General features: G+C 50.9%; 3 protein-coding genes across 29 annotated transcripts; 1 reads left to right on the forward strand and 2 right to left on the reverse strand.

Annotated features, from left to right (window-relative positions):
* Positions 1-1,373: 1,373 nt before the first annotated feature.
* Positions 1,374-6,514, reverse strand: STK16 (serine/threonine kinase 16). Of its 11 annotated transcripts, none has more exons than XM_086339078.1 (8): positions 6,179-6,514; positions 4,158-4,347; positions 3,393-3,612; positions 3,009-3,142; positions 2,718-2,838; positions 2,497-2,592; positions 1,971-2,092; positions 1,374-1,863 (listed from the first exon to the last, which is right to left on the reverse strand). In XM_086339078.1, the coding sequence occupies exons 2-8, from the start codon at positions 4,241-4,243 to the stop codon at positions 1,725-1,727; spliced, it is 918 nt and encodes a 305-aa protein (XP_086195204.1). In that variant the 5' UTR covers positions 4,244-4,347; positions 6,179-6,514; the 3' UTR covers positions 1,374-1,724. The 11 variants fall into 11 exon arrangements, with proteins under 11 accessions (XP_086195204.1, XP_086195183.1, XP_086195230.1 ...); XM_086339057.1 differs by lacking the exon at positions 6,179-6,514 and adding an exon at positions 4,705-4,745; XM_086339104.1 differs by lacking the exon at positions 6,179-6,514 and adding an exon at positions 4,705-4,745 and having other exon boundaries at positions 3,393-3,680.
* On the forward strand, positions 4,798-13,218 carry GLB1L (galactosidase beta 1 like). Of its 6 annotated transcripts, none has more exons than XR_015141804.1 (17): positions 4,798-4,998; positions 6,514-6,640; positions 6,820-7,076; positions 7,236-7,386; positions 7,548-7,608; positions 9,766-9,860; positions 9,959-10,133; positions 10,222-10,280; positions 10,384-10,505; positions 10,617-10,657; positions 10,857-10,975; positions 11,291-11,365; positions 11,465-11,554; positions 11,669-11,807; positions 12,055-12,186; positions 12,408-12,623; positions 12,792-13,218. XR_015141804.1 is itself a non-coding variant. In XM_086339004.1 (17 exons), the coding sequence occupies exons 3-17, from the start codon at positions 7,000-7,002 to the stop codon at positions 13,047-13,049; spliced, it is 1,785 nt and encodes a 594-aa protein (XP_086195130.1). In that variant the 5' UTR covers positions 4,798-4,998; positions 6,514-6,640; positions 6,820-6,999; the 3' UTR covers positions 13,050-13,218. The 6 variants fall into 6 exon arrangements, 4 of the variants coding, with proteins under 4 accessions (XP_086195130.1, XP_086195123.1, XP_086195140.1 ...); XR_015141801.1 differs by having other exon boundaries at positions 6,820-6,986; XM_086339004.1 differs by having other exon boundaries at positions 11,669-11,782.
* Positions 13,159-19,605, reverse strand: ANKZF1 (ankyrin repeat and zinc finger peptidyl tRNA hydrolase 1). Of its 12 annotated transcripts, none has more exons than XR_015141793.1 (14): positions 19,534-19,605; positions 19,078-19,253; positions 17,893-18,005; positions 17,575-17,677; positions 17,259-17,452; positions 16,753-16,865; positions 16,507-16,654; positions 16,010-16,238; positions 15,693-15,839; positions 14,538-14,990; positions 14,247-14,358; positions 13,947-14,114; positions 13,718-13,809; positions 13,159-13,496 (listed from the first exon to the last, which is right to left on the reverse strand). XR_015141793.1 is itself a non-coding variant. In XM_086338930.1 (14 exons), the coding sequence occupies exons 2-14, from the start codon at positions 19,223-19,225 to the stop codon at positions 13,373-13,375; spliced, it is 2,163 nt and encodes a 720-aa protein (XP_086195056.1). In that variant the 5' UTR covers positions 19,226-19,253; positions 19,534-19,605; the 3' UTR covers positions 13,159-13,372. The 12 variants fall into 12 exon arrangements, 9 of the variants coding, with proteins under 9 accessions (XP_086195056.1, XP_086195067.1, XP_086195040.1 ...); XR_015141792.1 differs by having other exon boundaries at positions 19,370-19,605; XR_015141791.1 differs by having other exon boundaries at positions 15,666-15,839; positions 19,370-19,605.
* Positions 19,606-19,664: the final 59 nt, after the last annotated feature.

Raw genomic sequence — 19,664 nt, forward strand, 5'->3', positions numbered from 1 at the left:
CTGCTGCTGCTGTTTCTGCTGCTGCCCTCACTATGTGCTGCTCATGACTTTTTCCTTCCGTGGCTGAAGGTTAGACCTGCCAAGGGGCCCTTGCCAGGCCCGGGAAACATGACCCATGTATTATCCTAGGAGTGCCCAGGATAGGGGGGAGATGAGGACTGGATCTTGGACCTGTCCAACATGAACCATTAAAGGATCTGAGGCTTCACTTCCTTTCCAAGTAGGAGTTTAAGCCCAGCAGTTTCTGTATTTGAGAGTTAGACTGCTACCCTATTCTTCCTGCTGCTCTGCATTCACCGACACTGGAAGCAAAGCTTGGCCCAGACACCTCTGTGCGTTTTAAGGGCTTGGGAGTGGGGCTGAGCAGGCCCAGAGTTCCTGGGCATGGAGCCTAGTCATAAGCTTGGGGGCTGGGAGGGAACAAGGGCGATCTCCTAGAGTTGTTTGTCAGTGCACCTCCCAGCAGCTTTGCAGAGCTTACTTTTGGTCTTGCTGTTTTGCTGGGGCCTAGGGTTGTGCCATTAAAAGTCAGGTCATCTCCCCTCTGTTTGTGCTTTCTTTCTGGCCTCAGCTTCTCTGCTAGCTGGTGGGAGCCTCCTGCCGGGGCCCTGGGGAAAACTTCAAGGTTGCTAATAGGCACTCCAGGACCCACACTGACGTCAGCACTTGGGGTGTAGGCACGGTTGGCAGGGGAGGGGGGCAGGAGCGTCACTCTCAGGAGCAGGAGACGCCAACCCTGCCCTCCCTGGTGATTCAGGGACGCAGTGCCCTTCCCGAGGGAACAGGTTTCCAGCCCAGCATAGGCAGGGCCCCTGTTTACTCAGCAGAGGAGGCAGGAAGTGGCAGCTGGATACTGCCACACCACACAGGCCCCATTAATCATTAACCATGTGTGAACCAGAACCATCTGGGAGAGATTCTGGACTAAAATGTCCACCACTTCCACTCCCCTTGCCCCTAGGCAGAGGCTGGAAACCAGTTGTGTGGTTGTCCCAAAGCTTCCTCAGGTGTCTCCACCCAGAACCCCTTCCTGGAAAACCAGCTCGGCTGCTCTGACTAAGCTACCCAGCCATGGCTATGAAGAAAGAATGAGGTGAGGGTGCTTTAAGGGGGCCCTTGGCCCAGTTCTTGGCGTAGAAACCAGCTCAGGCCAGGGCAGTTTGAAGTTTTTGACTAAGACAAGCTAGGAGAAGTGCCCACTCCCCCACCAGCCAGACCTAAGGTAGGGACACCTGCCTCCCAATGTGGAGGGATGGTCACGCCACCCCCGAGGCTTCGCCAGTCCCTCTTCTCCCCAGGCTCTCCCCGGGAAAAGGCAGCCAGCCTTTGGGCGCCCTGCACCTCCTCTCACTCCAGGAACAACGAGATTGAGATCACACCAAGCTGCTTTCACTTTATTCTTGTTTTATACATTCTCCTGCCCCCAGATTTGGAAGCAGATCATGATGTATGCTCAGCAGTCCTGCTCAGAGCCTTGACTATATTCTATCAGTTCCCCTCTCCCCATCCCCCACCGTGACCCAGGCAGGCCTCCAGTCCAGTTACTGCTCTTGGGGGTGAGACAGCAGAATCAGAGACAGAAGACTGAGCAAACTGTCCCAGCCCCCAGCTGCCCCCAGTGACAGGGGCGCGGTCCTGAACTGAATGGATGGAGATTCTACGGAGGGCGGGCGGCTCCTTGCCAAGGCACAGGGGCCACCTTCTCAACGTGGCCACAGGTTTGTTCAGATGTGGGTAGTGTGCTCATCTCGAGCCGGGGGCTGCAGCACCTCCAACTGACTCAGGAGCAGAGGAATGTGAGGGCGCTGCTGGGGGTCCACGGTCATCATTGAGGTCAGCAGCTGCCGCAAGGCTGAAGAATGCCTGCAGAAGGAGGAGGGGAGGGTGAGGAGGGCGGCCGCCCCCTGTGCTCTGACTCCTGCAAATGGAAGGGAGGAGCCTAAAGTGCCCCTGCTCCTTTCAGAGCTCACCTGGGGCTCTGCGGGATGCTAAGTTGGTTCTGCACTGCAAGGGCCACGCTGTCACCCTTCTGGAACACCATGTCGTAAGGGCCTTCCCCAAACATCATGGCATATAGCACACAACCTAGGGACTGAGCATAACTTGGTTATTCCTTGGAAGGGGACCAATGGAGTCATCTCTCTTTCATTCTGTAGTGAAAGGAGACTACAGTATGCTGACTTTAGTCACGTGACACCACCAGGGCCCCAGAGAAACTGCCAGTTAGCTGAGGCCTCTGCATCTTGCGCTGAGCCGCTGCCTCCAGCCCTGACATTTAGTTATACTTATCCTGCTCAAAGGACAAGATTATACCACTTCCTGAGCAACTGAGTCCAGTGTCAGTGACAGTTCCCAGGAAGGAAGTCGAGGGGGGATTGGGACATACATGCTTCCTGGGGCCCCATGCACTGGAAACCGAAGACTTGCTCCTCCAGTTCACAGCAGCTACAGAGCAGCACTCCTCCCCTCCCACACTCCCACCCACACGCTCCTCACCCAGACATCAGTCCGCTCATCGATGACACAGTGGCTTTGCACGGAAAAGAGCTCCGGGGCCCGGTAGGAGATGGTGCACCGCTGGGCTGCCCAGTCCTGGAACAGTGGCCCCAGAGCTCAGAAGCAGGGCACAGGTCTTGGTCATGTGACCAAACTGGGGCATGCACCAGAAGGGCTTGAGGATGGGGAAGAGATGAGCAAAGGACTCTGGAAACTCTTACCTGGAGGGCCAGAGCTTGGCGGGAGCCCTCCACGTGGATGCATGCTTGATTCATGGACCCCAAGTCCATTAGAACCGGCTGCCCCTCGTTGCCAAGCAAGATATTGGTGGGTTTCAGGTCCCTGCAGGGAAGTAGAAATGACCCATGAGCATCCCTGAACCAGAAGGCCAGGATCCTAGCGGGGCAAAAGAATCACAGAGACTGTTCCTAGAGAAGAGCACAGAGATCTCTCATTTCTCTTGATGAGGCTCTTCCTTTCTGTCCAGCAAGTGCATGGAGCCTCCCACTGACCTGTGGGCATAACCCTTGGCGTGAATAGCCTCAAGGCCTCTGCAGATACCCAGCAGCAGCCGAATGATTTGCTCTTCAGTCAAGAAGTTGCCTTTGTCCTTCAGCTTTTCTATCTCATTCCACAGCGTACCTCTCTGCAAAACAAGTTTCCCCGCAGTTGATGTTTTTAGCCTCCACTCCCTGAGCCTGATTCTTTCCCTATGTCAGAATCTATAGCAATTTCACCACACACCCTACAGCCCCAGGTGGGTTCCTTAAACCCCAAATCTGAAATGCTCAAACCAGAACATGACTTCTGCTTCCTAATGTGCTTGACTGCTCATAATAGCCCTTGGCACACACGGCTCTGTTGCAACCCCCTCCATAGCCAGGAGACTTTCTGACCTTGAAGAAGGGTAGCAGCAGCCAGGCCTCATGTTTAGTGCCTCGCTCTCTCAGACAATAAGCAACGAGGCGAAGGATGTTGGGGTGATGGAAGAGGCGATGCATGTCTGCTTCTCGTTGGGCCTCCTCCTGGTCCTGCTGCTCATGACACAGGATTCGCTTCAGGGCGTAGAACTGTCCATCATGTAACCCCTCCACTAGGTCCACAAAGCTGAACCCACTGTGGGCCAAAGGGGTCAGTGAAGGACCAAGGTCATCTCCCATACTGCTGGGATCCAGAGGAATTCCCTGGGGAGAAGTGCAGGGGAAGGGGGGGGGTGTCTTTCCCATTTACTAGCAACCCTCCCAAGGTGTGACTCTAAAAAGAAGTCTGAAGATTATTAACATTGAGCAAGGACACAGTCACTTCCTAGGTCCTATGGTCTTAATGCAGGGCTTCAATAAATATTAAATAAATAACAGCCAACCTTTATCAAGTGCTATGAATCAGGCAATAGGGGAGACACTTGACACGAATTATCTCATTTAGTCCTCACAGCCCTGCCATTGAAGCACAATTAGCTCTAATAAGCAGATAAAGCAACTAGGTTTTATCAAGGCCATACATGGTGACTCTAGGAAGACTGGTTCCACAATCCACTTTCTTGACCACCAAGGAGCTGGGCTCTGTCCGGTGAATTAGAGGCTCTGTGCTCCTATCCTGTGCTGACTGCTGTCCTTCAAACACCACAATTCTTGGGACTAAATGATTTCCAGAACACTCACCCCTCCCCCAGTTTATGGATGAAGAGATAGCGCTTATGGTCAATGGTGAGAGTTCCCCGAGAACAGATGCAAAGCGCGTGGCCCATAGTGTCTCAGTCATCCTCCTCAAGGACGGCCTGAAGCTGCCAAAGGGTTCGTCCAGGTCGAGTGGTCTCTTTCAGGCAAGTTGCTGGGGCTCCAGCAGATCATGCTGGAAGGAAAAGAATGACAGGTCATGGGCGGGGCACAATCCAGAAGACCCCCTAAAGGGCCAATGTGGAGCGCTCAGGCCCAGGTCTCCGAACCTAGAGAAAATAAGCCCTGGCAACGCCAGCTCCAAAAAGGCTGGGGTCAGGTGCCTTAAAAAGGCCCAGTCCCCGCGGCGACTTCTAGGCCACTTCCTCCAACCCCGGCCCACCTTCAGGCGGCCCCTCACTCGCACACCCTACTGGGCTGCAGAGGCAGGGCACGGGGTAGTTCCGGGAAGAAGTGCTAGGCCCGGACCCACCACTTGCTGAGCCCACTCCGGGTCTCGGTCTGGGTGGGCCAGCCAGAACACCGCACTCACCCGGCTTTAGCTGCAGGGAAGCGCCAAAGACCGGAAGCATTGGGTACGTCATCAGTCCGCGCCGGCGTAACGGCCCGCAGTATCCTAGCAACCAATGAGCTCTAGGACGATGTGGGGGCGTGGAGCTGAGAGGCCGGGGGCGGGTTAGGCCTGGGGGAGAAAGGGTCCCAGGACCCGGGTGAGGGTTCCACACCTGGCCTGCAGTGGGGGTCAAGACGCAGGCACCTACGTCAAAGGGGAGCAAAGCTGGGCTCGGCCCGAGGCCCCCAGGACCTGCATCTCCCAATGCCAGAGGTAGGAGGCGTCATACCTCCCGTGCACCGGGTGGCCGACTGGGGGTCCAGCCCGGAGGTGGATGCTCAGAGCGGGCGGGAGCTGGCAGCCTGCACCCCTTTGCAGCTCTGATCAGTACAGCCTTGGGGGCTCTGGCCTGTATCCTATTACCGTAGTCTCAGTAGTTAAGAGCTCAGGCTCTTGAACTAGACTAGGGTTCTGAATCTTAATAGCCCATTAGCTGTGTCACCTGCACAAGTTACTAGCCTCTAGGAACCTCACTTTCCCTAACTGTAAAATAGGTGTAAGAGTACCAAAAGTTAAATGCATGAACTCTGAGGCCAGACTGCCTCATTCAAATCCCAGCGCTACTAAACTAGTTATGTGACCTTGTTAACAGGCTAATATTTCTATCCTTCAATCACCTCATCAGTAAATGGAGATTATTATCTACTTCATGGAGTTGTTTGAAGATTAAATGAGAGGTGAAGTGTTTACTATAGCGTTTGATGCATAGCCCTGAGTAGTGTCCATAAGCAGAAATAACAATAATAACTATTATTCTTATCCTGGTCTTCACATCCCAGGCTTGGGACTGTGAAGGCAGTGAGTGATGGAAATTCACAAATTTCCAAACCTTGGAACTTTGATGTCTCTTGCCCAGGCAGGGGTAAATTGGAAAGGGGCGCACATCCAAAGATGATAGGATGGCCTAGATGGTCTCTTTTATTGAAACAGGACAGGATTCTCTAGGAAGAAGATTCCTCTTGTAGCCTGATCCCCACCCCAACTTCCACTCCCCTTTCATATACTGAGAAGATATCCTCTGGTTTCCCTTGGGTCTGAATCTGGATCTGACATTCATCTAGATTTAACCTGCCATATACTGAACCCTGTGATAGCAACAGAGGATTCAGGATGGACAAGGCTCTCCCTATCCTCAGGGGGCTCAATGTAGCAGACTTCTCAATGTAACTACTTCTCAATCCTGAATGTGCTCAGAGCACCCAGAAATCTTGTTAAAATACAAATTCTGATTCTACAGGTCTGAGGTAGGGTCTGAGACTCTGCATTTCTAACAAGCTCCCAGGTAATGTTGATGAAGCTGGTTCATGAACCAGTAGCAAGATATAGAGGGTTTTACAAACTAGTAGAGTAGCAGGCCGGAGAAGGCAATGGCACCCCACTCCAGTACTCTTACCTGGGAAAATCCCATGGATGGAGGAGCCTGGAAGGCTGCAGTCCATGGGGTCGCTAGGAGTCAGACACGACTGAGCGACTTCACTTTCACTTTTCACTTTGATGCATTGGAGAAGGAAATGACAACCCACTCCAGCGTTCTTGCCTGGAGAATCCCAGGGACGGGGAGCCTGGTGGGCTGCCGTCTATGGGGTCGCACAGAGTCGGACACGACTGAAGCGACTTAGCAGCAGCAGCAGAGTATCAGGCAGCTGCAGGCTGGAGACAAAGTCCAGGCTAATCGCCTGGCAACTTGCGGTGGTCTCCGCCCACTTGCTCGCTGAGGTTCTCTCCCAGGAATCCTCCACGTGACCGCCGGACCACCGTCTGTGACTGGAAGAGCCCCAAAAGCGCCATGGCTCCCAAGAAACCTCTCTGCCTTCCCTTCCTGCTGCTCCCGCTCCTGACGCTGCTGCTGCCCCAGGTAGGATGGGAGAATCGAACCAGCCGCTGGGTGCGGTGAGACAGGGTCAGATCTGGCGGAGGAGAGAGTGAAAGTGAAAACAACAAAATACTGGGAAGGGCTAGTTCCGTCTCCTCTGCTCTTGGCAGACGCTGACCCCGGACTCCAGCCCCCTGTGAGCACGGTCTCTCCCCTTACAGGCAGACACTCGGTCTTTCGTAGTGGATCGGGATCATGACAGATTCCTCCTGGATGGGGCCCCGTTCCGCTACGTGTCTGGCAGCCTGCACTACTTTCGGGTACCGCGGGTGCTTTGGGCAGACCGGCTCCTCAAGATGCGAATGAGTGGCCTCAACGTAGTACAGCTGTAAGAAGTGCTCATGAGAGCCATGGAAGGGTGGGATTCGCTCCTCCTACCTGCCCTTAAGAAGGGGACCAGGACAGGAAGACTGGCTGGGTATGAGGATTGTAGCTCCAGGGCTTCCTTGCCAAGGGTGGGAAAGGGGAGGGCCAGGACCTCCTTCCCACAGCTTCCTGGAGATTCCTGCAGGCCTGAGCCCCTTGGCCTCCCTGGCTTCTCCCTGTCTTGGGCCCTGTTAACCTCTTCCTTTTTCAGTTATGTGCCCTGGAACTACCATGAGCCAGAGCCTGGGGTCTATAACTTTAATGGCAGCCGTGACCTCTTTGCATTTCTGAAAGAGGCAACTTTAGCGAACCTGTTGGTCATACTGAGACCAGGACCTTACATCTGTGCAGAGTGGGAGATGGTGAGTTAGTTGGAGAAGGGATAGAAGCAAAGCTTCCCATGTGCCCCGACTCTAGGGCCACTTCCATCACTACCCTCAACTCCCTCCCTTCTTACCTACCCTATCCTACTCTCAGACAACAAAGCCCACTCACTTTTTTGTTGTCATTATGTTTGTCTCAGGGGGGTCTCCCAGCCTGGTTGCTGCGAAAACCTAAAATTCATCTGAGAACCTCAGATCCAGGTGGGTAGAGAAAAAAAGACTGGACTCAGAAAAAAGCAAACAATAACAAAATGGGTCATTTTGGTACCCAAAACAGAGATCATTCATTCAAATTATTTACTGTTTTAATCCTGCCCAGCAGGATGCTGGGAACTGAGGGACCAGACAGACTCAGTGTGGAAGACACATTAATTTAAAAAACAAAACAAAACACCCAAAACCTTTATAAGATTATTTTTAAAATACTACACAAGAAAATGGACAAGGAGTTGAGATAGTGAATAACAGGGCCTCTTTTAGGTAGGAAAGCCAGAAAAGGCTTCTCTGAGATGACATTTCAGTTACTCTAGGAAAGGGAAAGCACTGGGCATATGAAGAGTGAAGTCAGAATGACCAGGTTGAGGAATGGTGTGCTATTCTGGGGGGAGGGCGGCGCTGTGAGTCTTGTGGGATCATGGTTCAGATGAGGGATTGAACCTGGCCCCTTGGCAGTGAGAGCTCAGAGTCCTAACTACTAGACCACAGGGAATTCCCAGGTATGGTATGTTTTAAGGCCCAGAGGTAGGACAGAACACTGGCATGAGTGAGGCCAGCGTGGCTGAAGCACAGCGGGTAGGGGAGAGGAGTATGAGAAATTGGAGCTATATAGTGAGTGTTAATGCAGGACCTTTCAGACCATTGTAAGGGGTTTGCCTTTTATTATAAGCACAGTAGAAAGTCACTGAAAGAGTTTAACCAAAATTATCTGATTTGTTTTCAGATTACGTTAGCCTGCATGTGGAAAATGGATTGAGGGGAGCAAGGGTAGAGGTGGAGAAACTTAACTGGGAGACTATGATTGTAGTTGAGGAGAGATGGCTCCTGGTTGTGGTAGTGGTGGAAATGCAAAGAAGAGGGCAGAAATGAGCTATAGGTGGGAGATAAAGGTCAACAGGACTCAACTGACAGATTTTGATGAGAACGGGAGCAGTGGCGGAGTGGCGGGAGGACAGTGTGGGTAGGATGAGGAAAGAAAGGAATCAAGTATCCAGCCAGTCAAGGTGGTGCTGCCATTTACTGACTTAGGGAAGACAGAGAAGACTAGCGGTAGCAGAAGGTCAACATTTGGGGGAAAAACAATAGTTCTGGTCATGTTAAAATTTTATCATTCAAGGGATGCGATTTAGTGTATGCTTGGATTAAAGGAGGCAGTGCAGCCTGGCCCTCCTTTATACAGAACACAAAATGTAAAGGAATTAAATGCTTTAAGAATATAAAGATAGCCTCTAAAACATCTTTCATTAACTCCACCTTTGAGAGTCTGCTATCTGCTAGGCATTGTCCTCAATGACAGGGATGCAGCCAATGAACCTGACAGTCAAGGTTCCTGCTCACTAGTAGGGGAGACCGACAGGAAACAATTACAGACACACACACTTGATTTTAATTTCTTAAGCACTTGAGAAGGGAGTACGAGGTGATGTGAGAGAGTGTAACAGGGGGAATCTACCATCATCTAGGATATCAGAGGTTTTCTTGGGGAAGTGAAATGTAAGTTGAGTCCTGAAGCCTGAGTTGGAGTCACCTAGGTAAGGAGGCAGAGGTCATGCATGAAGACCCTGAGGGTGAGTCAACAAAAATCACCAACAGGAGTTGAGAATTGAAGGCATGCCACCTCATATAATGATCTTTCATTTGCTGACTTAATGTCCTGGACTGGCAGTTCCATCAGGGTGCAGGTCAGATATTCTACAATTTTGTGAATTCCCATACCTGAGTCTGGTGGGAGCCTGTAACCCCTAGAGTCCATGGGGTCACAAAGAATCAGAAGTGACTGAGCACACAGGCACACACACGTGTATGCTACATCATAGCGATCTCAAGTATTATATATGGTTATGTAATAGCTCCATGTGATGTGTTTTAACATTTTTTTCTGACATTTGAAAAGTGAATTCTCAAGAAATACTGCTTTGTTTCCTATGCTCAAATTTCATTGCCATGCAAATATACAAGTGCTTAGGATTCAGAGTTTCCTCTGACAAGTCACTGCTTCCCAGACGGAGTTATGGACAAGTGGGATGATACACAGTGCTTCCCCGAGTTCAGGAGGCACTCAAGATGCTAGCACTGATGTTAGGGGTGGGGGCCAAGGAGGTGGCAGTGCCCTAACCAGCAGAACACTGCCCCTTCCTTTAGACTTCCTTGCCGCAGTGGACTCCTGGTTCAAGGTCTTGCTGCCCAGGATATATCCATGGCTCTACCACAATGGGGGCAACATCATTAGCATTCAGGTACCAGTGGAAAGTTGACTGGGCTAGGGGAAGGAGGTGCCAGTGGCCTTAATTTCTGCATCTCAGAGCTGACCTCCACTTTTCCTTTCCCCTGGCAGGTGGAGAATGAATATGGTAGCTACAGAGCCTGCGACGTGAGCTACATGAGGCACCTAGCTGGGCTCTTTCGAGCGCTGCTTGGAGACAGGATCTTGCTCTTCACCACAGATGGACCTGAAGGACTCAAATGTGGCTCCCTCCAGGGACTCTATACCACTGTAGATTTTGGCCCAGGTCTCCCAAGCAAGGGTTCAGAATGAAGTCTGGGGAAGGGGCACCTGTTCCATGTTGCTTACCTTGCACCTTTGCCTCCTTTCTGCAGCTGACAACATGACCAAGATCTTTGGCCTGCTTCGGAAGTATGAACCCCGCGGGCCCCTGGTGAGGAGCCAGAGGGGAGGCCAATCAAAGCAAGAGGCAGCGTGGGGAATGGGTGGTGCTCAGGTCCCATCTTCCTCACAGCTCCTTTCACTTCACGCTCTAGGTAAACTCTGAGTACTACACAGGCTGGCTGGATTACTGGGGCCAGAATCACTCCACACGCTCCATTCCAGCTGTAACCAAAGGACTAGAGAAAATGCTCAAGTTGGGAGCCAGTGTGAACATGTAATTGGGAAGCACTGGGGCCAACATGAAATCTGTAACTGGGTGTTGGGGATGAAGGTTAAGATTCAATGGGTCAGCTTCTACCTTTCTCCCCACTCTCCCCCACTTCAGGTACATGTTCCACGGAGGTACCAACTTTGGATACTGGAATGGTGAGTCTAGACAGTCTCTGGGGTGGAGGCAGGGAGGCAGCAAGGAATTAAGAGTCTGAGGAATGCGTGAATTAAGGATGTCTAGAAGCTGGATATGGCTACCACTGCCTCTTCTGAGAGCAAAATTCTCTGCATGAATTTCTTTGCTTAGGCCTATCATCTGAAAGATGCATTGAATTAATTAAATTGATTTGACTAGGTGCTGATGAGAAGGGACGCTTTCTTCCAATTACTACCAGCTATGACTACGATGCACCCATATCCGAAGCAGGGGACCCCACGCCCAAGCTTTTTGCTATTCGAAATGTCATCAGCAAGGTGCCCTACCACTTCATTAAGCGCCAAAGGCTTTTACTAATTTAGGGGGAGGGGTGCCCAAATTGTTTGTAAAGGGGTCCCATTAAGTCAGTGATTGTTGTCTGGACCACAAAACCCTCTGAGCAGCCTATAGCAGCATTTCTCACTTACTCAGATGGGACTTCCTGGGGAGATACAAATACATGCAATATTAGAGAATCTTTATGACCCCTGAAGCCCTTCCCTGGACCCCCGGTTAAGAACCCTGCACTAGGGTCTTGGAATAGGGTTTCTTTGTGTGCTTTTCCTATGGCTCCTGAGAGAATTTGGGCTCAGTTCCAGGAAGTTCCCTTGGGACCTTTACCTCCCCCCAGCCCCAAGATGACACTTGGACCTTTGAACCTACACCTGGTAAGCTCCTCTCCATTATTATCTGATTCTGCCCAGCCTGTCCTGCCCTCTATTCTGAAAGTTCCCTTATATTCTGATACTTTCCCCTTATTCTAATAGGATGGGAATTTGCTGGATTTCTTAGACTTCCTATGCCCCCAAGGGCCCATCCATTCAGTCTTGCCAATGACCTTTGAGGCTGTCAACCAGGTAAAGCATAATCCACCAACAGCTATACCAAGGGTCCCCTCAGTTATGCATCTTCCCCACAGTATCCTTTCTTGTCTCTCAGCACATCTTATTTACTCGTTCTTCCACACCTAGGTCCATGGCTATATGTTGTATCGGACCTATCTGCCCCATACTGTTTCTGAGCCAACACAACTCTGGGTACCTAACAATGGAGTCCATGACCGTGCCTACGTGATGGTGGATGGGGTGAGGACCTAATTCCAGGCGACCTGTGAGCCCATTTCCTTTCCTCCCCAGCAAAGTTTCTGGTATCTACCTTTTCCCATTGCCTGCTCACATTTGCAGAGGATAAGGTGGGATGAGGAAGAGTTTGACAAATGATAAGGTTCTAGAAGGAACTGACAGAAGGGCTTCATTCTCTTTGCCCTCTAAATAATAGTGTCCTAATGTAGCTTCCTGGGTGGTGGCCACAAGCTAGATGCTGAGCCACTCCCTTTCACAGATCCTCTCATCCACAGGTGTTTCAGGGTGTTTTGGAACGAAACATGAAACATAACCTATTTTTGATGGGGAAAATAGGGGCCACACTGGATGTCCTGCTGGAGAACATGGGGAGGCTCAGTTTTGGGTCTAACAGCAGTGACTTCAAGGTGAGCTCGCTTTGCCCTCTCCCTCGCCCCCATACTCTTTACTGAACTCCCTAGAAAAGATAAGGGCCTAAAGGAAGAGCTATAGCCTTAGGGCTTAGAGAGCAAAGCAGCAGCTGGTGGGGGATCTGGACATGGCCACTAGGTGCATTCCAGGGCTTGAGTAGCAGTAGTCTGGCCTTAGTACTTAGTGAATGATAAATTTTCATTTGCCTTCTTCACAGGGCCTGTTACAGCCACCAATTCTGGGGCAGACAATCCTTACCCAGTGGCTGATGTTCCCCCTGAAAGTTGATAATCTTGTCAAAGGGTGGTTTCCCATCCAGCCGCTGAAACACTCACATCCTCAGACCCCCTCTGGCCCCACCTTCTACTCTACCACCTTCCCAATTTTAAACTCAGGCGGGGACACATTTCTGTTTCTACCTGGATGGACGAAGGTATTGCTGATGGTGGGGGTGGGGTGAGGGGTAGGGTGGTAAGAGGGGAAAACCATGGAAGAAGGGAGAGCACAAATTATTCCTCTGATTAGGAGCCCCCCAACCCCCCAGCAAGGGGATAATTCTACCCCTCTGAGAGCTGATCCTTCCTTTTCCTCTACTCCCCAGGGCCAAGTCTGGATCAATGGGTTTAACTTAGGCCGCTACTGGACAAAGCGGGGGCCGCAGCAGACCCTCTACGTGCCAAGACCCCTGCTGTTTCCTAGGGGAGCCCACAACAGAATCACATTGCTGGAGCTAGAAAATGTGCCTCCTCAGCCCCAAATCCAGTTCCTGGATAGGCCCATCCTCAATAGCACCAAGCACAGGACGTACGTCTATTCCCTCTCAAGTGCCTCTGAACCAATGGAGTTAAGTGGGCACTGAAAGAAAGGTAATCCTTGGACCTGGGACAAGAGCAGTGGGCAGGATCCCTTCATGCTAGCCATGGTGACCGTAAGGAAACAAAGGCCATGGGCCTGAATGGAAGTATGAGTGCAGTTTCCTTGCCAAACTTTATTGTGATTAAAGTTCCAGAGACAGTACCAGCTCCACACACCTCTGTGGCCCTGTCTTTGCCCTGGTTCCTGAATGTCTTCACCCTAATCTTCCAAACACTCTGTGGTTCTGTGGGGGAAGAAGCAGCCTAGGGCCAGTGGGAATGTGCCCTCTCAGGGCCTAGCACTGGCCCCAGGTGGAGCTTTAAGAGATCAGGAAGAGGGCTTCCCAGCCTGACAGCGATGATCCCGTAGGCAGCGTGTGGAGCAGAAAGAGAAGTCAAGGTAGTGAAAAGGAACAAGGCCTTGGAGAGACATCCCACAACTCCAGCAGCGTCTGAATAAGAGGGAGAAAATGGCTGGAGAGGAATCCCAGAAACATTTCAATCCAAGCTTTCCCCTCCCACCCTGTCACTTCTGTTTTTATTCCAGAGGTTCCCAAAACATCTCAAATCCCTTCAACAGCCTTTCTGAACACAGAGCAGCACTTGCTCTACTTGTACAGAATGGCCCCGCCCACGTCACAGCCTACCCCCCACACCTGCCCCCTCCACATACGGAATATTGCTGACGGTGATGGCAGGGTCGGGGGTCTGAGGGTTGAGGGCTCCCAACTGGGCAGCTAGTCTGCGCTCTGCAGCCAGAGCTCTCTGAGGGGAAGAGAAGCTGTGTTAAGTACAAGGCCTCAGTGGTGGAGAGTGTGTCCAAGAAGTGATGGCTGCACACCAGGGAAGGGATCAGACCTCTGGGGAAGTGTTGCTGTGGAAGGAAGAACCCCCAGCCTCACCTTCTCCCGGTCGCTGAGGGCAGCAAATCGCTGCTGCTCTTCTTGCTCCTGCTTCTCCTGCTCCTGCTGCTTCCGCTGCTGTTCCTCCCGGTGCCGCCGGGCTGCCTTCTGCTCCCTTCTCCGAGTGGCCTGCCGTGCCTCCATTTCTGCTGTTAGCGGCCCCGGCACCTGGAGGATTTCCGGGAAAGCATAAGGTAAAGATCTGTACAAACTATCCTTGATAAGACTGTAGGAGAGTAGAAAAGATCTAGCCAGCATCTCTGATGCCTTCCCATTCTGCTGCTTCCTTCTTCAGCTGACCTGAGCTTTGCTGTAATCATAAGCATCTGGATTCTTCTCCATGAACCTCCGGAACTCATTGCGTGTCGATCTGTCAGCTGCAACTGTATACGGTGGCCGAGCTCGGGAATCCCTAAGTGCGAAAACCCCCCAGACAGGTTCAGTTTGCCTGCTGCACCTCCCAACATTGCCCAAGCAGACCAAGGGAAATACTGTTAATTAAGCAAGGCCAAGATTAGCGTCCAGATCATCCTCTGTACCCTAGCGGAGATCGGCATGAGGACTTCACTTACTGCACAGTGGGGTCCGCACCTGCCTCCAGCAGCAGGCGAACCACTGAGCCTCTCCCAGCTGCGGCTGCTGCGTGCAGGAGAGTGAAGCCACCGGAGCCCAAGGGGGCACTGAGCAGAGGCAGAACTCCAGGGTGTAGGGGGCTGGCAGTGAGTCGGTCCTTCAGCATCCCCACATCTCCAGCTCGGCAAGCAGCTAGAAGCACATCCCAGAGCTCCGACTGACAGGGGGATGTGGCCTCATCCAAGGGAGGCCGCAAAGGGGCTGACCCTGAAAGGGCCTCATCTTCCTTTGGTTGCTGGGAAAGAGTCATTTGTGCCCCAGACTCCAGGTCTTGCTTTCTCTCCCTCTTATTCCTTTTTCTCCTCCTTTGCTTGGGAAATACGTCAAACTCACGAAGATCCAGCGTTCCCAGTGTCACCTCTACTAGCTCCAACTCTACCTGGGAGCCATCTCCTCCTTCTGATTCTGATCCTAGGGGAAAAAAGTTGCTATGTTAGATCCATCTCAGGAATAAGAAGAGGGTAGAAGGGTGTGGGCTGCCCCAGATGCCTAAGAATGTACACAGAGAGATAATCCAGATCACTTGAAATAAAATTGTTTGTATTTTGTCAACCAAGATAAAGTAGCATATCAGGAGCTGAAGCCATTAGTATCATGTGAAGAAATGAGGCTCACAGCCCCAGGGCAGGCCCAGAAGAAGCTATTCAGGGACGAGAGTCCCTGGACATTCCCATAACAGCCTTAGGGTAGTCAAAACAGAGGAGCATGGAGCAGTTGACAGCCATGCAGGTGATAGTCTGCAGCATGGGAAGCAACCCCTAGCTCCAAACCAGTGCACCCAAGAAGGCAAGTAAATTATGTTAAGATCCACACAACACATGTGCCAGCATCGACTTCATGCTAAGACTTTCCTAAGAACTAGAGATACATCACTGATCAAAAGTGATGATAGGAAATTTGGAAAAATCACAAAACATATTTCAGTAATTGCTACCACGTACTGAACAGATGTGTGTGTGTGTGTGGGAGGCGGGGCGGCGGGGTTAGTGTGTAAGGGCTTACCTATAAATAGGGAAGTGGGTAAAGTTATGACAGCAGGAGATTTACCACTGCATTTCTAGGACAGACATCCCCCCAGAGAGAGACCTGACAATTGCCAGGTGGTGTGCAAACCCTGTGTGGGAGCTTCCTTGTTCTGCCTGAGTGCCTCATTTTCATCACTGGGGACTTTGCTTTCTTCCTCGATAACCTTCCTTTCTCTCACTCTCTTCCTGTGTGTCTGAGGTAAATCCAACCTGCTTGTCTTCCGGGGGTCTTCTCCTGCCATAAAACAACAGACTTAGCTGAGGAGAAGCCAGCTCAGGTTTCTGTCAACGAAAATGGCATCAGACTGCAGTCCGAGGGCTAGAAAACCATCTGGATGCACGAATGAGAACCCGAGGCCCGGGTGGAACATTTAGGAAGTATGGGGATCTAGAAGGAAAGCTCACCATGGATGTGTAACGTGGTCAGCTTATGGACTACACGCTGTAGCTCTTGAAAGGTGGGTCTTCGGGTAGCAAGGGGGATATCCCAAAGTCGGGGATCTCCCCGGCGCAGGGGAGCCTCACGGCCCCCGAAGAACAAGGACTGGCCAGAGCGGGGGGCACGCAGAAGTATTGTCCCAGCCTCCTCCAGTGCCTTAGCCCAGGCTGGCCCTGCCAGCAGGTCACGAACTTCCTAGAGAAGACAGTAACTCAGCTCTGTAATTCTTCACTTGCTACTTTTAAACCTCCGACCAAAAACTGACGTACAGATGACGTGTAGGGAATGGGGAGTGGAGAATGAGAGGATTAAGACTCCTGGGCATCCACCCCATTCTACCTTCATCTACCCAGAAAGAACAAAGACAGGAACACAGGAGCCAGCCTCCCTGCTATACCATTTAATCAATCAAGAGGAGAGAAGTGGGGATTAGAGACACACCAGACCTGGGCACGTAACTCACCTTATAGAGTGCGGCTTCATTGTAGCGCCTCAGACTGGCCCCAGCAGAGTGAGCAGCTGCACCCCGGGCATCCCGAAGCCCCTGGGCTGTGCCCCGCTTGGCCCTCACTGTGTAGCGGTGAAAGGTTTTGTGTGTCAACACTTCTCGTCTGTAGACAGCACAGACTTAGTACTGGAAATCAGATGGTACTCCCAGGCTAACAGGATCCATTCCATTCCATCCTTGCCCCATGCAGCACCCTCTCACCCTTGGAAAATGGCACCAGCAAAGTGCCCAGCAGCAGCCATGAGCACCACACAGTCCCTGGGACCTCCACTCTGCAGGTTCTGAAGCAGCAGTTCTGATTCTTCAAGGGGCACCTGGAGACACAGGAGCAGCACAAACCTCTCTGTGGCACTTACTGGGAATAAGAAACAAGTGCCAGTGCTACGTGATTCACAGGCACCATCTCTTTTGATACAACAGCTCCATGCTTGTCTCCATTTTATAAATAAGAAAATTAGAGGTTTGCAGAGGTAGTCAAGACCAAGTAGGAGAACCACAATTCCAACCTAGATCCTTCTATTTCCAAATTGAATTCCACTGCACTTGACCCTTCTAAGATTCAGGCCAGTTCGACTGTGCCATCAAGCGTGACACCCACCCCGAAGAGGAAGGAAGGGAAGAAGTGAGAAACAGACTGTGCTGAGGGGAAATCTAGGCTGAGTGTACAGAAGGCTGGGACTGACCACACAATATGTGCTGGCACTTGCCTGGCGAGGGCCTAGGATACAGCGATAGGCATAAAGAAACTGGCCCTGGGCATTCTGGAAAAGAACCCGATGCGGGTGGAAGCCTCGGGGTCGCGTAGGCTTCTCCAAGTCAGCCCTCTCCTCATCCAGTATCTGCAGGTCCTCCTCACTGTCTGAGTCTGAGTCTTCTGATCCTGAGATGCTGGAAAGATCGCCTGAGAACAACGAAAGATACGAAAGCTTGGTGCCCCATCTCTGACCTTTCTTCAAGCTCCTCAACTAGGGTCTTTCTCCATCCCCATGACTGCTTCGCACATGCTCTCCCACCAGTCATCACCTGTCGAACTCTGCTTTTCAAAGTCCAGGGCAGACAGGAGAGGCTTGTCCTTGAGACGCTGCTTTAGGTTAAACCGATGCCAGTCAAGCTTGTAATGTTCCCTCTGGTATGAGGCAAAGAGGGAAGAACAATGTGGAAATATGCCTGACCCAGCCTTCTATGGTACCCGAGACCTAAAAAAGAACTCCACCAAGTATGACCAGGTAATACTAACTTCCTTACTTAAAATGTAGACCTTCATTAAAGACAAATTTCTACCTCTTTACCCCAACCATGACATTTTTGCTTCCACATTTAGCTCTGCACCTGGTCTTTTACCTGTTCCTGGTGGTTCTGGAAGACTTGGTCACAGGTTGAACAAAACAACTTCTCTGAAATATCCAGAGCTCCCTGGAATGGTCTTCTTTCTGGGCTTATTTGCTCCTCTGAACCTAAAAAAGGGGAGGGTAAACAGAGGTAGAATGGGGACCCAAATCCACACTAATCTAGGATTACACTCAGTGTCTGATACACAAAGCAGAAGATACAAATGAGAGAGAGAGCATGTCATTGCCTTCAAGGAATTTAACAATCTAGTAATCATGAAATAAATGACACAGCAATCACTTTATAGAATAAATATGCTTCTGAAAAGATATGCATAGGATGAATATAAACAGTGTGTAAATAAACAACAGGGATTGTTTAGAGGAATCCTGAAAGTGAAAGTGTTAGTTGCTTAGTTCTCTGACTCTTTGCAATCACATGGACTGTAGCCCACCAGGCTCCTCTGTCCATGAAATTCTCCAGGAAAGAACACTGAAGTGGGTTGCCATGCCCTTCTCCAGATCTTCCCGACCCAAGGATCGAACCTGGGTCTCCCACATTGCAGGCAGATTCTTTACCATGTGAGCCACCAGTGAATGGTTTCTGGTAAGGTTAAGATTATTTTTAAACTGTGCAAATAACTCTTCCCCAATACCATCTTTTTAGCTTATATTTCCAATTACTGTATGCAGTTGTTGTTTTTTTTTTAAAGTATAAGAAAACAGTTAAACTAAAGTAGTATGAAACCAACAGTAAGTTGTTCTATATTCAGCAAGAAGGAATGATTTGATTGGAATAGTTAAATGTGGGTGGTATCAAGGAATGGTGATGTGTTTTTGCAGGCAGTGGTGTTAATGTGATGAGGCATAAGCAATGGCAAGAGATTTGCTTGGAGACAATTCAGGAGCCTGTTCTAGAATCCAGCGATCGAGTGAAATTTTTTTTTTTTTAATCAGAAAACATGTACAAATGTTGCCTTAAATTCATAACAATTAAGAAAAATATACACAAACTTCGGCGTAAAAGTAAAAAACAAGCACTTCAGTTGGGAGCTGATAAATTTTATCCAGTGGAAGGAGATGTCAACAAGAGCTCCTAAGCTGGGAAACACCAGTAAGAATGTGTTCCCTGGAGGAGCAATAAGCTCCAAAGTGTCCTGTCATCTCTCTCAGGTCCACCCCACATCTTCCCAGATACCTGGACAGGAAGTCTGCAGAGACTGGGCCAAGGCCTCCTCGGGAAAGTGGCTCACCAGGCGCAGGCCCTGAAGGACCGGAGCATCCGTGCTGAGGTCAAACAGGGAGACCGACACAGGAACCTGGGTTGCAGCTGGAGCCGGCGACATGGCTGAGCAGAAATTTACTTAGAAGCAGCTGCTGGAGCAGAAAAGTGGTTAAGAAACAGAGCTTCCCAAAGCAAGCTCCTATCCCGCGTCCCCAGCCAGCGTGACTTCGTTTCTCCCACTCCGCAAGGCACCACGGCCACTCACCCGGGTACCAGGGGTGGACCCAAGGTTAATACGTGATCCCAGCCCGCTTTCTGAAATCCCCAGTCTCGGACCACACCAAGAGTGAAATGGGCGCGAACTCAGCAACCAAATCGACTCCAGCAGAGTTAAAATCACCAGTCCCTTAACCAACTTCTCCTCGTTACCCGTGCGGTGAGTTCCAGCAGGGACTACACCGCCTGGACTCGCCCCGGCCCGCAGATGCTGCACTTAAGGTCAGAGGGAGAGGAGAGGCACCGGAAGTCTACAGTTCGAAGCCGGGATTTTTGCAACACCG

Source organism: Bos grunniens, chromosome 2, assembly GCF_055505025.1.
Source record: "Bos grunniens cultivar Pamir isolate PY7600 chromosome 2, Bosgru_T2T1.0, whole genome shotgun sequence".
Taxonomy (NCBI): domain Eukaryota; kingdom Metazoa; phylum Chordata; class Mammalia; order Artiodactyla; family Bovidae; genus Bos; species Bos grunniens.